The sequence below is a fragment of the Choloepus didactylus genome, chromosome 4 (assembly GCF_015220235.1).
Source record: "Choloepus didactylus isolate mChoDid1 chromosome 4, mChoDid1.pri, whole genome shotgun sequence".
Taxonomy (NCBI): Eukaryota; Metazoa; Chordata; class Mammalia; order Pilosa; family Megalonychidae; genus Choloepus; species Choloepus didactylus.
The window spans coordinates 147,619,038-147,634,894 of record NC_051310.1 but is presented as its reverse complement, the minus strand read 5'-3'; the positions used below and the strand labels follow the sequence as shown (position 1 = coordinate 147,634,894).

Genomic DNA, 15,857 nt, shown 5'->3' with positions numbered 1-15,857 from the left:
GTGCTTACTGTTGCTAGCTAGCTCTTCACCTTCTAAGCAGGAATGAGAAAGAACCAGGTAATTTGCATCATGGATACACTCTAAATCAAAGGCCATCCATCATTTCTGATATCTTGAATGCAATGATTATCATATCAAAGACATACGATGACATTGAAGATAATAACTTTTCCGTTACCCATTATCTCTAACCAGCTTGGAGTAATTATTAGCATGTGTTCTTCTCAAAAGCCTAACACACTCTAAATTTTGGGAGAAAGTCCCTATTTGAACCACCATGGATATATTTGAGACTGGATTCAAGGTCTTTATATTAAATGAGAAATTATAGACAAGATAGGAAGTCCAGAGGTCATGCAAACTTTGTTTAGAGACTTTAGGAGGCAATTCGGCTATTTATATACTTGGAATTGGTCTAATGTGGGAAAGTCATCCTTCTTTACTGAGCACATAGTTCTAGGCAAGGACTCCATGGAGGTTGATAGAGAAAGGGGCACATATCCCATCTGTTAGCATTAAAAACTCTGAGAATCAGTGAGTAAATAATACATATATCCTATCTATTAGGCACCGGGCTAAGGACCAGTGATAGCAAAATATACATTCACTTGTGGTCACCTCACTACACAAATTGTGGTCCATGGACCAGTGGGATAAGCTCACCTGAGAGCTTATTAAAACTACAGAATCTCTAGCCCCACCTCATGCCTTCTGATCAGAATCTGTGTTTTTAACAGGGTCCTTACTAATTCACATATTCATTAAACTTTCAGAGAATATCCTGCAAATGCTTAATTGCCTTACACTATGGACAATTTTCTAGCCTTTCCACCAAATTGCTTTAAGGGTTTTGCCTACGGTATACATGGGTATGTGGGATGGGTATGTTGCCCATGCAAATTATGAATAGTCAAGAAAACGCTTTGGATTTTTCTTCTTATTGATAATCCAGCAGGGTGAGAATGGGAGGAGAAGGAACATTACCTGTGTCGGTCTTTGATAGCCATGCAGATTGGTGGTTGGAACTGAAATCTGTGGTATAGAAATTTAAAATAAAAAACGACAACCTGGCTCGAAGACCCTGTGACATCTTTCCCCAGTTATATCCTGAGTAACGAACAATTGTATTCCCATCCCTTCTAAAATGGAAATAAATAAATCTGTCATCGTGCCATTAAAGGTTAAAGGTTGCGTTACATATGTGGAAGAAGATCCTGGATTGGGAGATTTTAGCCATCGTGGCTGGAGGCTACCTAAATTTAGGGAACTGACTTTTTCTAGGATATTCTGATGGTATGCACATCTGTCCCAAAGTAAGTACCTGTTTCTACTCACCTTCTGACCACCTTGGCTTAGCAGTCACACCATCATTTTGAAAGGCAGAGGCTTGGAGAGTTGGCCTCTATTTTTTTGGTTGGTGGTTTTTTGTTTTGTTTTGTTTGTTGTTGTTGTTGTTTAACCAGAAGTTAGATCTTTTCATACCATATAGTCTATGTTCTCTTTTTCTTTTTTTTTTCCTGCCAGATAGCTCTCTATCTACTTGTTCCTCATCAGGTGAGTTGTCAATAGTTTAAGACCTTTTAGAACCATGTCTTGTTCATTACAAGCAAATGTTCTTTAAGGGGATTTGAACTCTAAGAAATAATAGATTCAATTTTATCATCTATACCTTTGTCCCTTGGTCCTGTCTGAAGATGGCTTAATGAATGCACTGATAACTTCTAGTCATTTCTGCCCAAAGACTCTGTGATCATATGGAAAAATTCGTGTCACGTTTTGGGGTTTGTTTTTTTGCATGACAGTAAAGTTCCCAACACTACCGGGATATCTCCTGCCCATATCCCCTACCTCCACCCCACTGAAACCCTTACCCCAATCCTAGCCACAGCCTTCACCTGCTGTGGCCTCCTCTACATTTGTTTTCTGAGCTGAATTCATTGGCCTGAAAGCCAGTAAAAAGGTTTTCTGTCTCATCACTAAAGGGACAGGGTGCCAAACCTGTTCTCAGAGCCAGAACAGGGTGACAATTTGCCTTTTCACATTTCTTGGTGAAGGGCCTAAATCCTTAAAGTAAACTTCATCTGAGCAATTTTAATGTGTCCCCAAAAATAAGGCCATGGAAGAGATTCAGACCTAGCAGTTCCACAGAAAAGTGAAGCTTAGTTTAATGGGGTAGATTATCAGGCTGCATTTGGAAAGCTTATTTTAATGGCATTATCAGGCCAGTTGACAGAGAACTCTGCCCAGAAGTGTACCAGGCCATGCTGGCCATCAGCAAGGGCTTGTTTGTACCAAGTCAGAAGACATTTCATAATAGGGCACCATGGAACCAGCCAACCAGCTTCTCTGGGTGTGATGCCAAGAGTGGCAGGGAGTGGAGCATCGGAGAAGCAGAGAATCAAGGAACCTGAGTCAGCATTTATTTTCCTGGGCACCCATCAAGAAACAGTTGCATGTTTCCAAGGAAACATTCATTCTCCCTGAGAAGAAAAAGCAAGATGGCTGCCAACTCTGGCTCTGCTGTTTCCCTCCAGCTGGCACTGGCTCCTGGCATGGGCTGCGAGCAGTCATTGCTTACCTGTCCCATTTCCAGACACTGCAACACTAGAAATGGCCAGGAGGGTACAGGAATAGCCACAGATATTAAGAAGCAATTGTGTCAGTTGTTTCTTCCCATATATTTTTGTGAAAGGCCTGAATCCATGTTTACCATCCCTCATTGCCTTGCATTGTCTTATGTCACTTATTGGAATTTCCACTGGGAAATTCTTACTTTGTTTTCCAAATTAGTTTTCTATTATAAGAATTTTCAATGTGGGTTAGTAGGTATGTGACAGTTAAATGGGAATAAAAACTCATTTATTTTTTTCTGATGGGTCCTCTGCTATTCTGTAACTCATTCCCAGAAGATACTGTTCTTTAATCCAGCCAAAGTTTGGCTTTCATACTAATTTATATTTATGAGTTCAGGGTGTCCAGAGTAAATTATTGGCTCATTCTCAGAGCTTGTAGCATTTTTGGATTGGTGCATTAATTTCTACATCTCTAACACAGGATTCTATCTGCTTCCCAACAATCAATAAGAATACCTTAAGCCAAGATGTGGCAGTGTGAAGACACCTTGATCCCTTTGGAAGCCAGTGACTTAGAAATCTAAGGAATTACTTTTCATAAGAAAAGCTGACTTGTCATCATGGTGCATGTACTTTTACACCAACTTCTTAATGTCTGTAGTTTTGCTAAGTAGCCATAATTCAGTGAGTGTTGATATAAAGCATAAGCAAAAGATATCACCAATCTGAAGCATAAAAATAGAAGTAGTGTTTTTTTAGAATTTTTCTAGGGAGAATTAAATTGTATACCTTCTGTGTATTCCCCAAGATTTTGATAAATCTCCCTGAGAGAGGCAAGCCATGTTCCCATTTGTTCTATACAATTGCAAATGTACCACACGTGGATATTTGATATTTATCATTTTCATGAAAGTAAATTTCTACCCCCATGTGGGTCCTTCGTTTTTGTGTTCATTTTTGATGAAGGGAGGGTGATTTGGACAGGAAAGACAGCAACTTTCATACGTATTTATTTGCTCAAAGTGATCAGAATGTGTTTATTGGTGATAAGCCATGTAGCTGTGTTTAAATAGATAGGATACCTGTTCTCCATGCTTTTAAGATAAAACAGACTCCACTGGAGATGGAAATATTATAACTGAAACTGAGAAAGTTCAAATGTGAAGAACAAGCCAAAGAACAAAATACCCAGTTAACCTGGTACAGATTAGAATGCGTTTGGCTGCTATAAAAGGTGTGGTGTAGAAATTATTCATCTTCCTTTTCAGACAGGAAAGTCTCCCTGGAAGAAGGCAGCTTCTTCTATGTTTCTCTTTGTTCTGTAGCTGTATCAAACTCAGCTAAATATGCTTGCAGTGTTCGTGGTCTGTTCAGAATCATTATTTTTATTTTTACTTCTGGCCACTTCTGCCAAGCTCAGGCAGAATGCCGGAGATATATATGGATTTTCTGTACATGTGAAAATCTCACTGGAGCTGGCAGGAATTATTTCCTCAGTCTGACTGGCAAGACTTTTCTGAGTGGCCAGGGTGTGGTTTTTCCAAGTGTAGCAAATCTGTCTTCCCATTTCTGTCTTAATTCCTCTTCAAAGAGACAGATTTTTGGAAAAAAAAAAATCTGCATATGTGAGACATAATGATTTGGATTCACAGGCTCAAGGTACAGGTTTAGACATTGTGGGGTGTGGGCTTGCCTTCCCTGTTTCTGGAAGGGATTGCGAGAGTCCCTTAGGCGATGTAATAGTCCACATGTATGAGGTGCCCTAATCCTGGCATGCGATAGGAGTCTGGAAAGGCTTTGCCTTAAACTAGGCATGTCTAATAGGGTTTAACGCAACCTGTGAATTTGCCCCTGCACAAGGTCAGCTTGTAGGTCAGTGGAATGCTGCACAAATTGCATTCTCCTCCAGACTGTAATTATACCTAGTAGAAGTCCACGCATTGCCAAGTTCAGCTGACTCCAGATAGGACTAAGATAAACTGAGAGCTTGCTAACGTTGTGCCAAAACTGATTTTTAAGGATTTGATGTAAAGCATCGCTTATTAAACAAATAATGGTCTAGAAGTTTATGAAGGGGCTTTGTGTAGGGGATAGTGACCAGCTGTCATCTGCCTTTACTGAGAGGAGAAAAGATTGTTTGAAATGGAAGCATGAGGAATTTGAGTCAGATATAAAATAAAACACTCCAGTGCCAAAAATTACATAATACCAGAAAATGGTTTTAAAGTTTATGGCAAATCGAGTAATATCTACGAGGACAAAGAAAAATGTAAAGCGGATATCAAGAGGGTTTGTAGACTAGAAATAGGATGAAAAGTTTAGTTTGTAATAAGCTGAGATAGGACTATGTTTTACTTTCATAGAAATTTGTTATAAATATGTGTGCATTGTATGAATGTAGCCCTAATAATTTCATAGAAAGTATGAACTTTCTAATAAAGGTAATGTCCATCCCTAAATATCTGGCTTCTGGATCAGTCCAAAGGCAGAGGTATAAATTTGGCAACATTTGCAGATATCTTCAATGCTGAGGGTTATATCATCACCAAGTCCAATTTAACCAGAGTACACATTGGATAAGCAAAAATTTGTAAAGACTTGTACTATCCAATAAATGTTGTCTGAAATATCTTCCCTGAACAGCTTGATATAGGTACTTCTTTGTATAAACCCACATGGAATGAAGTAGGGTTAGGGGCTTCGAGGCATACATTCTGCTTACTGGTCCACATAAACATGGAAAATCATTAATTTGGCATTTGTATTACAAAGTGGTAGACTAATAAAGTCAAGAATACCACTAATCTCCAACAATAAAATATGGAAGACTAGCCTCATTGCCCTCTACTGTGTGAAAACCCCTGCTGTTGGCTGGTCCTCATGCCTGCAAGAACCTTCACCTGGTGGCTTTGCAGAATGGAAAGAGCCCTTTCTGGATAGGGATTACCAGAGCGTGGGTTATAGCATAGTTTGGGATTCATGGTCTAGAGAGCTTTTTGATTGTATTATCTCTCAACTCTCTGTCATGGAGAGATTTACTGAAGCTGAGACTGGATTTTTATTCCAGGATAAAGGCACTGATGAATAGACCATTCTTTTGGGGATGCTTTTCAGGTTGCCGGAGGAAGACTGTACCAGGAACAGCCATGTCATTCAAAATGCTCATTCAGTAGGAGTTCTGGCATTTTCAGGGATCATGTACCTGAGGACCAGTAGAAACTCTTTATGTTATTGAGCCCTGGAAGTAGCTCCTTTATATCAGAATTGTTTATATATGTTTCCGCCTTTTAACTAGACTTTGATTTCCCATTGAACAGGGATATATATATATATATATATATATATATATATATATATATATTTTAATCTTTACATCCCTCACTGTGCACTGATAGAAGGCTTGGTGTGTTGTAAGTGCTGTTGTGCTGGAATGACTGTGTTCCATCATTGGTGCAGTGATGAGTAGGGGCTGGTTTAGAAATGAAAAGCTGGACTCCTGTCTTTTCTCCTTATGACTCACCCACCAGAGCACAAAGCTGATCACTTTTCAGAGCCTTCCAATGGGCCATGACAGTTCAGATGCTGAAGTTAAAAGCTAGAGGGAAGGACTGTTATCGTTACGGATATAGTTTTATTTGAATTTCTACTTCAGCTATTATTTTGTTAGGAACCACTGACACTCCACCTATTCTACTAAAAAACAATTGTTAGACTAGCACAGGATAACAACAAAAATGCTTGAAGAATACCTTGGTATTGATTGATTGAATTTTTGAATTACAAACAGTTTGATAGGACTTTTGTGTTTGCATTCTATGGTGAACTTTTTAATGTATTATTAAAATTCCCTACTATAAAAAGCATATTAAATATTAGCGAATCTCAGGGAACTTAGGATTCTAAAGATTTTTCCAGTAATCATTATGATTGCCCAGCCAATATGTTTAGTTACTCAGTATGCAAATATGAAAGGTGTAGGCAATTGAGTTTGGTTTCTTTCAAGCCCAGGATATGTTAGCGAAGCAGATAGATTTGGCAGAAGAGATACTTGATATTGTCTTCTTGACATATGTTCTTTCTTTTCAGAGAGGAAGTTTTAATATTAACTTTATCTATTTAGAAGTTAGCTTACAAAGGAGGCATATATTGCAATAAAAGAAAAACCAGTAGACTTTTTGCTTAATTGAAAGATATGTGTAAGGTGGATTCTGATTGTTTGAAACTTCATAATAATCCTAAAAAATTCTTTTAAGAACATAATAATTGTTGGTAGATAACTAATTGAGCATCTTTAAAAAATATTTGCATTGTTCCAAATCTTTGCTCTCTCTCCTTTTCCTTGTTCTCTCCATCCGTTTTCTTAACTATTATCTTTTTGCCTCCCTAATGTTTGCTTCCTGCCTATTTTGCTATAAAGCTAAATGCCTCAGATAATAGGCATATATCTAGATAAGGTAGTTGGAAGATTTGATCACAAAGATCAAAACTGAGAGTTCTTAGCAGAACAAAGTGTTCTTTTTAGCTGTGGAGCATGACTGTTCCATGGCCCCTTGCGTGTATGCTCTAGCAGTGAGATGACCACACTCATTTTCAGGACTCTTGGCAATGGGACATTGTTATCACTCTGGAACTCCACAGGAGGCCACCAAAGGAATAAAAGTTTACAACACTGTGGTGCTCACTGTCCCCAGTTCACCCCTGTTGACTTGAATTGGCTGGTATGACACAGAGCGTAATGCCTTATACTTGGTAGGAGTGTGGTAACAGATAGTCCTCTTCCCTTTACTTCCCTTAAACGGCTTCTTACACACAGCCTCTTTGTTAATCTCTCTCTTCTTCCTACTCAGCCATGTCCTTATTTAAATTTCTTTGTACTGTGCCAGCCTAATAGATTTAGTAAGTGTAAAATGTAGAAAAACTGATATGAATGGACAATTGGATACATGAAGATGGGGCCAGTAAACCATATGTTAACCTTACTATTAAGTAATTTAGAATGCAGAATAAAATAGTGAAAAACCATTTAACCTATCATACTGGCCAACATTTTAAAAATTGATAATACCTAGAGTGGGGAACAGGAAAAAGATTCTCAAATACTTGGCAGGAATGTAAATTGATACCACCTATTATAAACAATTTGGAAATGTGTATTGGACTTTAAAATGGGCAGGGCATTTGGCCCACTTCTAGAAATTGATCCTGCAGAAATATAAGCTCAGATGTATTTGCATGGATGTTCATTGCAGCATTGTTAATAATTGACAAAATTTAGAATAATCCTAAATATCTGTCAATAGGAAACTACTTAAATTATGTGACATACTTAGAAATGGCTCTGCCTGTATTGACATGGAAGGATGGTCTGTAATATTTTCCCAAATAAGAAAAACGAGTTGTAGAACAAAATGGATAGCTTCCCATTGTTATGAAGATAAGACTCTATGCACATGTGGGCTCACACGTGCTTAATTAAGTCTGGAAGGAGACAAACCCGGCTTCCTGTGATGGTATCTGGGGAGTGGGATTAAGGAAGCAGGAAGTATTTTCACTTTCTATTTTTTTTACATCCTATATAGTTTGCATTTTATTACAATAAGCATTTATTACTTTTGTAATTAAAAATAATAAATTCACAGAGAAGAAAAGAAAAGTAGCAGAACAAATATTTCCATAAATCTGACAGCTCTCCAGGGGCAGAATTTTATGCACCTTCAGTCCCTAGGTTACTCCCTGGCTGATGGGGATCATTTGACAAGTGTGTTTTGAATATGTTGAATGTTGCTTATTCCAATCTGTATTCCCATGGCCAGGTTGTGAATTGGGCAGAAGCTAATAAAACATGACCGCAGGAAACACAGAGCCTCCCTTTTATTTCTCCCTTTCAGTCCTCAAGTTTCCTTTTTTCCTTCTACTCCCTACCCTCCATACCTCCTCTCTACAAGCTGCAGGGCCCAATCCCTGACCAAGTTCAAAAAGATCTCACAATATAAAAAGTCTCTGGTGAAAATGACATTTTAGCAGATAGAATCCATGATCTATTTGTTAGTCTAATATGTTGTTTTTCTCCATGTGTTTGCTTTTAGTCATTTTGCATAGCTGAACTTGATTAGTATGTTTAAAGATATATTATTTACCCTACCCTTTCTTTTTTACTCCCTATTCACTCCTGATTTTTTTTACTTTGTAACTTTTTTAGTAATATCCTCCAATTATGAGAGAGAAGCTGTGTGTCTTGCAGGAGACTGACTCAGTCCCAGATTGGTCTGCTCTTACTCTGGTGCTCCCCAAAGCCAAGCAAGCCAACACATAGGGGACTGAGAGGATGTTAGAGGGAATCCAGAACCTTTTGGCTTCTCTTTCCCGCTGATGACATAGCATCTGCCTCTCAGAGGCTCAGAGGGATTAGAACACATATTCATTCAGTGTCCTTTGTGTTCCTACCAATTTAGATGGTTTAGAGGAGCCTGGTATTATCCCACAATAAACGAGATGGTGCATGGACACGTGGAAGGATATTTTTAAACATTGGATAGTATGAGTATTAAAGGTCTAGTCAAAGGGAGGCAGAAAATTTGATACAGATAAGGGAAGAGATCAAATGCTCTAACTTCTCCCCTGCCTTCTTAAGAGGCAGAGCCGCATTTCAGAAACAAAACTGTTATGCTTTTAGTTCCACTCAAAGCAACACTCTCTTTCCAAATACCTCATGTGCCAGTTTTGGACAAAACTCGAGGGGTGGCTGACTGAGGTAACATCCTTTCCAAACTATTAAAATAAGGGGGTATGGGCAAGTTAGCTTTGTTAGTAATCAGTTCATCCTGGCACAACACCGAAGTTGGGATGGGTTTATTTGTTTTGTTTTCACCCAAGGACAGATAGAATCTCAATTGCTTTCTCTCCCTCCCTGAGTGCTGAATTGGGGTTTTCTCTAACTCACCTGCCTTCTTTTAATTAGCTGTTAGGACAACTTGCATTTGATCATTGTCTTTCCTGTAGGCAGAATGTGTTACTGTGGATTTCCAGAGCCCTAACTGGATAGCTTGACACCTGTTCATTTGAAAAAACTTGAACCCAGTTGCGATCTTGCTGTGAATTTGATTTCTGTTCCCATCTCCTTGGCATCTCTGTGTATGTTGGAGCCATGGTCTGGTCAGTCACTGTACTGGACATTAAGAATAAATCCAGTAAATTCCCAATGCCCTTCTTCTTTTGAATTTGCTCATCAGTTAGTTCAGGTGATAATTTTATTTGCCCTTTCAACTCTTTACAGCAATTTTACCAAAGTGATTCTTTAAATCACTAAGCTACAGATTTCTTGAGGGCAAGAACTTGGTCTGTCTTAATCAACTCTGTATCCTCAGAGACCAGAACAGTGTCAGGCATGGAAGAAATGCAAAGCAGGTGTTTGTTGAATGAATGGATACATAGCTGAATATTTATATAAAACTTATGTGTATGGATTTCTTTAATTTTGTGTTGGACTTTTAAAAATAATTTGTCTTTAAATTGGGTTCTCTACTAAAAATTCAGAAATTGTATTTTTAAAGAAGATATTTGATTATACTTAATCTTTTTCTCCTTGGCTTTTACTTTCTCCTAAAAAAATAATAAAAATATCTAGCACCTTCTTTGTTTCTCTTTAAAACTACTACAATTCTGATTCCCTAAGAATATTTCTCTAAGGCTAATGTTGAAATAAGTAAATACATTGGACTGAAAAATCAAATTTTTGTTTCATCTGGATTAATGCTTAGTATTCACTATATTTTATGTCTAACAACTGTATGAAAATAAACATTCTGAGCAGGGAAAGGAAAGATAATGGGTTGATAGTATCGATCCAATTCAAGATTGATAGGAAATTAGACAATAGATAGGTAATTAGATAATCTTGCTTGTAACAAACTCATGTTATCCTTTTATTGTCCAGCTGGCAAACCACTTGGATGGTATGGTACCAATAGAAATAGTTTATTAGAAATAGTTTATTCCTATATTTTGGTAAGTGTATAAGTAGCCAGATGGGAGGTACTTAAACATGACTGTTCAATTCAGTTTGCATTTTATCCTGCAGAGTGCATTAAAAAGATTGATCAGATTTGGCAATATTTTGTATGCACTTCCTATTGATGTTTGTAGTCCTGCCACACAAGAGAAAAGATACTTTTTTTTTTCTTTAGTTGATTTTTGTGATATATAAATAGGAGCTGATTCAGTTTAATAGGATTAGAGAAACACAAAGCTATAAAGCTCTCCATGGAATATTCATAAAGGTTAAAATAATTGGCAACAAGTTATTGAAGTTTCTAAAAAGATTCTTAAAGATTTGATATACATATATATTTTTATAAAAGAACACATTTAAATAATTTAAAACTAAAGCTTTATGCACAAAATATTATAATTTTATATTAGTACTAGCACAAACAGGAAGCAACCCTATTCCCCAAATATGGAAATTTTATTTAAATAAGTCTATGTCAAGAACTATAATAGGTGCTTTACATAAATGGTTATTTAATTCCTAGAATAAATGTATGAACTAAGAATAGTTAGTCCTACTTTATGATGAAGAAGCAGATCTGCTAGAGGTTAAATCACTTTTCCAAGGCCATATGGCTGTTAAATGGTTAAGTCAAAATCATAATGTTCTCTCCACTCAGTGGAAGATCAGAGGCTATGAAGTGGATCAAGAAGTAGCAACATGAAAATATCCTTATAGTGAAAACATTCAATATAAAACTTCATATATGTTGCAATTAAAACTTGGTTAAGATACATTTGATCAGAGGAATACATTGTAAAGATTGTGGTACTTGCTTTATGCTGGTGGAATCTTGCATGGTGTTTGTCCTTTATTTTCTAAAATGTCTGTATTGTGGGTAAGTTACTTTCAAATTAAAATATTATTTGTAATAGAGTATCTGTAGCATCAGTTTAGTTCATCAATCAGGATATCTTAAAAAATCTGAATGTTTTTGGTTTGCTTTTTGAAATATTGGATGGCATTTGAGCTCATATTCATTTTTTTTTGTTGTTTCCAGATCGTCAAGTTATTAGATGGAAAACGATCTCAAATTGTGGGAATTTTGATATCTAGTTTGCATTTAGAAATGAAGGATATCCAGCAAGGTAAGTTCCAACTTTTTACATTTTTTAATGAAAAATTATAAACATAATTAAAATTAGGAGGCATGCCATAAAGAATATCGTATACCCAATAACCAGCCTTAAAGCCACCAACTCTTCTTTCATCTAAAGCACCTACCACCCCACTGGATTATTATGAAGCAAATCCCAGGCATTTTATGATTTCATCTGTTAAAAATGTTAGTACTATCTTTAAAAGATAAGTACACTTTTTTAAACATAACTGCAATGCTACCTACCTCATGCGTTTAATAATAATTTCTCAATATCATCAAATAAATCGTTCTCATTTCCCTGATTATCTATGTATTCCTAATTTTTCTATTCAATTATAGTTAGTTTGAAAGGGAATCCAAACAAATTTTACTCATTGTCTTTGACTGATGGGTCTCTCAAGTTTCTTTTCCCCTAGAGGTTTCCACCCTCCATCTTTTTAAATTTGTAATTATTTGAAGAAACCATGTCACTTGTTCTCTAGAGTTTTCCACATTTTAGATTTTGCTGATTATATCGCCATGCTGTTATTTCTGATGTTCCTGTCCGCTTTGTTTTCTGTAAACTGTTAGTTTGGTCTAGATACTTAATCTAATTTCTGTTTAATTTGGGAATAAGGATACCTCATAGGTGCTGTTGTATATCTATCCGGAAATACGTATTTACTGATTGTCTCATTAGTGGATAATGACAATCTTTCATCATTTGGTTATGTCATTGTCTCTTAATCTATTTGTTTTTTCAAATGAGACTTTATCTACTTGGTTATATTTGGCTTAATTTTAAATGTAAAGCATTTAAAAAGAGGAAATTTTACTTGCATATATTTTTCTTAGTCTCTTGAAAAATGAGCCATAAGCTATCTTCCCTTTTTGAAATTTGTATCTTACACGAAAACAAATTTCCCTTTCTCAGTAATCAGTTGAATGTCTTTTTTTCACTTTCACTTATAATATGTTCTGATTTGTAATATAATCTCTTTTAGATTGTTTCAGTAGAATTTAACATGGGTTTAACTGGAGAAATTCTGAAACCACCCTGCCCTTTAGGTTTCAGTCTGTGTTGCCTCAGAAACCACCCTGCCCTTTAGGTTTCAGTGTGTGTTGCCTCAAAGTTATTTTACTCTGGTACAGAGCAGAAGACTCCCATAGGTCCAGAACTAAAAGACACTTAAGATACTTTAACACACTACTTTTCCTCACAGAGGATTTTCTTGGGGACTTAAAATTTTGCTGGGTTAAAGCATTACAAATTCCCTACAAACTAAAAAATATCCTAAATTAGATGATAGTCACAAAGTATTCAAATAAACTGGTCTATTTTCATATTTAAGCTTAATAATAGAACTGAGTCTTCTTGGAAGTTGATCTAAGTTTGGTGAAAGGTCAACCCAAATAAATCTAGTGTTAGATCTTCTACAGAAGAACTGAGTTTATGGTAAATTCAAACCAGGAGAATGTGGTGGTAGAACAAATGAAAAATTAGAAAGAAAGACCAAAACAAAAATCGAGGCAGGAGAATTTACAATCTTTTGGTGAGGATATTCACTTTTTTGATGCAGTCATTGAAATTAGAAAAGGATTCTTGGGCCTAGTGGCAGATTTTTGTCCTAGACAGTATTCTTCACAAGCCTGATGAAACACAAGGGTGTTTAATGTCATCACCCAGACAGGTAACACCACAGACATGAGTCTTCACAGTGGTAGCTTCCCTTTAGAGTTTATTCAGTTCTTTTTAGGCATGTCCTACTGCCGTATGGTAGACTGCCACATGGATAAGAGTAACCAGCTGGGTGACATTACAGTAACCAAATCAGGACCATAAACCTCCCCATGACATTCCGGTCTTGTTGGATTGAATGTTCATTGTGAATTGAGTAAGAAATTAGTTCACTCAGACCTTTTCCAATATTCTCCTCTGGCCAAGACTGTGCTTGCTAGAAGAAGTGAACTTTCGTGTCGGCATTGAAAACGTCAGTTGTAGCATCATAAACTTCTAGGACTGTGGGCTCCACTTTAGTTCTTTTTCCTGCCTCAAGCACCTCCATTCTCCACCTAGAAAGTTTCCTAAGTTCTAAAACTCATCTCCATTCCATTTCTTCATTGAGTAATGCATTCCAGATGAATATGGCAATACACCCAGAGCTTAATCTTCTTTTGGAATGGTTTGACTGGCATTGGCATCTGAAGGTCACTTAGTAGCCCTGAGCTGTGTCAGTTATATTTCATTCTGAATCTGTGTCTACTCGTGAGTGGAATGCACTTGGCCTCATGTTGCCATCCAGGTGAAAGGGCTCCCTGTGCTGACGTTGGCCTAAGACGTAAACATTAACGTGAAGGAGGCTGCAGAGAGATGGGATGGGGGGAGGCCAGCTGGCAGCTCTCTCACAGAATATCAACCCTGGTGAAATCATCACAATTCAGAGGCAGTTCTTCAGCTCTCTGATCATATATTCATCTTTGTCAGTGCACAGAGACAAAAGCACTAATTTACACTTTCCAAACTCAGAGTGAGCCAGTGTTTAAGCCAGAGAGCTAGTGCATTTATAAAGAACGTTTCTTTCATGTGACTAAAATGTTTACCAGATATGTTTAGGTTTTTCTTCATATCATTTCTCTCTATTTGACATTATATATTTGCTTATGCCGTTCTCTCCCACTAAAATGTCAGTTCTATCACTGAATCCCAGCAGAATGCTACCTACATAGTAGTTACTCAATAAATTGTTTTATTTTAATGAAGAAATGAAGAGATGAAAAGCTGAAGACATGAATACAGAGAAATAGGCATAATCAGGTTTGGAAACAAAACACTTGATTCTCTGGTAGCATACTAAGTTAGTAGGAAGAAAAGTATCTACTGCACAAGCATCCTAGAGCACATCAAGCATTCCAGTGTTCTAAATCATGGGTACATTTTAGTCATGGCTTGCTGAGATTATACTTTGATTATCCTGATAGCAGTTTTTGGAATTACAATAAACAGTTATATCCCACAAATATATAATCTTGCCTTTCCTGGTTTAACTCTTAAATAGCAACTTCATTTTCCTCATATGTAAGGTGGACATTTCTCTATTGCCCCGCTATGCACTGCTACAATTTACCTTCTGGAAATGGAATTCTGGAGCTCTATACCTCAAGGTTTCACAGATAATGAGGCAGAGCCAGTGTTGGTTCTCTTATGCCATGTGTCATTTCTTTGCTATAGATTTTCTCTGCTATTGATAATTAAGCACTATTTACAGCTAATTGGGTTAATGTGTCATATGTAAAAGTCACAATAAGTATTTGTTGAATATAATTTGATTTAAAAAATAGACTAAACCTTAGATTAAAAAGAATCAGAAAAAAGTCATGTATTCCATTCTAGTGCATTTGGGTAAAACTACCTCTACTTCATTCATTCATTCAATAAATATATATCAATGCCCACTCTGTATCAGGCATCATGACCAAAACAACGCATAAGCTCCAGTCTCTAATCTTCTCTAGAACTCAGATGATGGTGTTAGAGATGTACAGGCAGCCCAAAGTCACAGTAAAGATGGATATGGAGTAAGAGAGAACAACGTCTTGCCTCTTCCCGTAGATTCTGCAAAGATCTTCACAGAGGTCATAAGACATAAGATAAACTCCATCCTTAAGAGGATAGGACAGTGGTCACCACATAGAAGGAGCTTTTCCAGTTGAGAAAGGATCGTGAAAGAAGGCACATGAAAGATGGGCACAGATAGAATATATGGATTGCATATAATTGTGGGTGGTTTCAGGACACAAAGCTAGAAACATAAGTGGCATCAAGACCAGGAAAAGCCCTGGATATCATGGCAAGAAATTTGGACATTATCCCATAAATAACAGGGAGAAGATATGTATGAGGGAAGTGCTGTGATCTGGTTTTGAGTGCAGAAATATCTCTCAGGCTATAGTGTGGGGCAACAATTGACCTCCAAACTCTTGCATGCTCTAGCCACAGCCTGTATCTCCTATTTCACTTTGCCCTCCTTGCTTCCCCTGTCACTATACTCTAGCCTCAGTGGTCTTTGAATCCTTAAAAAAAGCCCGAACTCTTTCCTTCTCCCATGTCTTTGAATGTGCTATTCCCTCTGTTTGAAATACTTCTCTACCCTGCGCT

The 15,857-nt window shown here is 37.0% G+C and overlaps 1 protein-coding gene across 1 annotated transcript in view; it reads left to right on the top strand.

Moving 5' to 3' along the window:
- The window catches only part of FMN1 (formin 1), a 423,214-nt gene that overhangs the window by 229,002 nt on the left and 178,355 nt on the right, over positions 1–15,857 (top strand). The window contains 1 exon segment of the mRNA XM_037834370.1: positions 11,621–11,708. Within this exon segment, the coding sequence (XP_037690298.1) occupies positions 11,621–11,708 (88 nt within the window).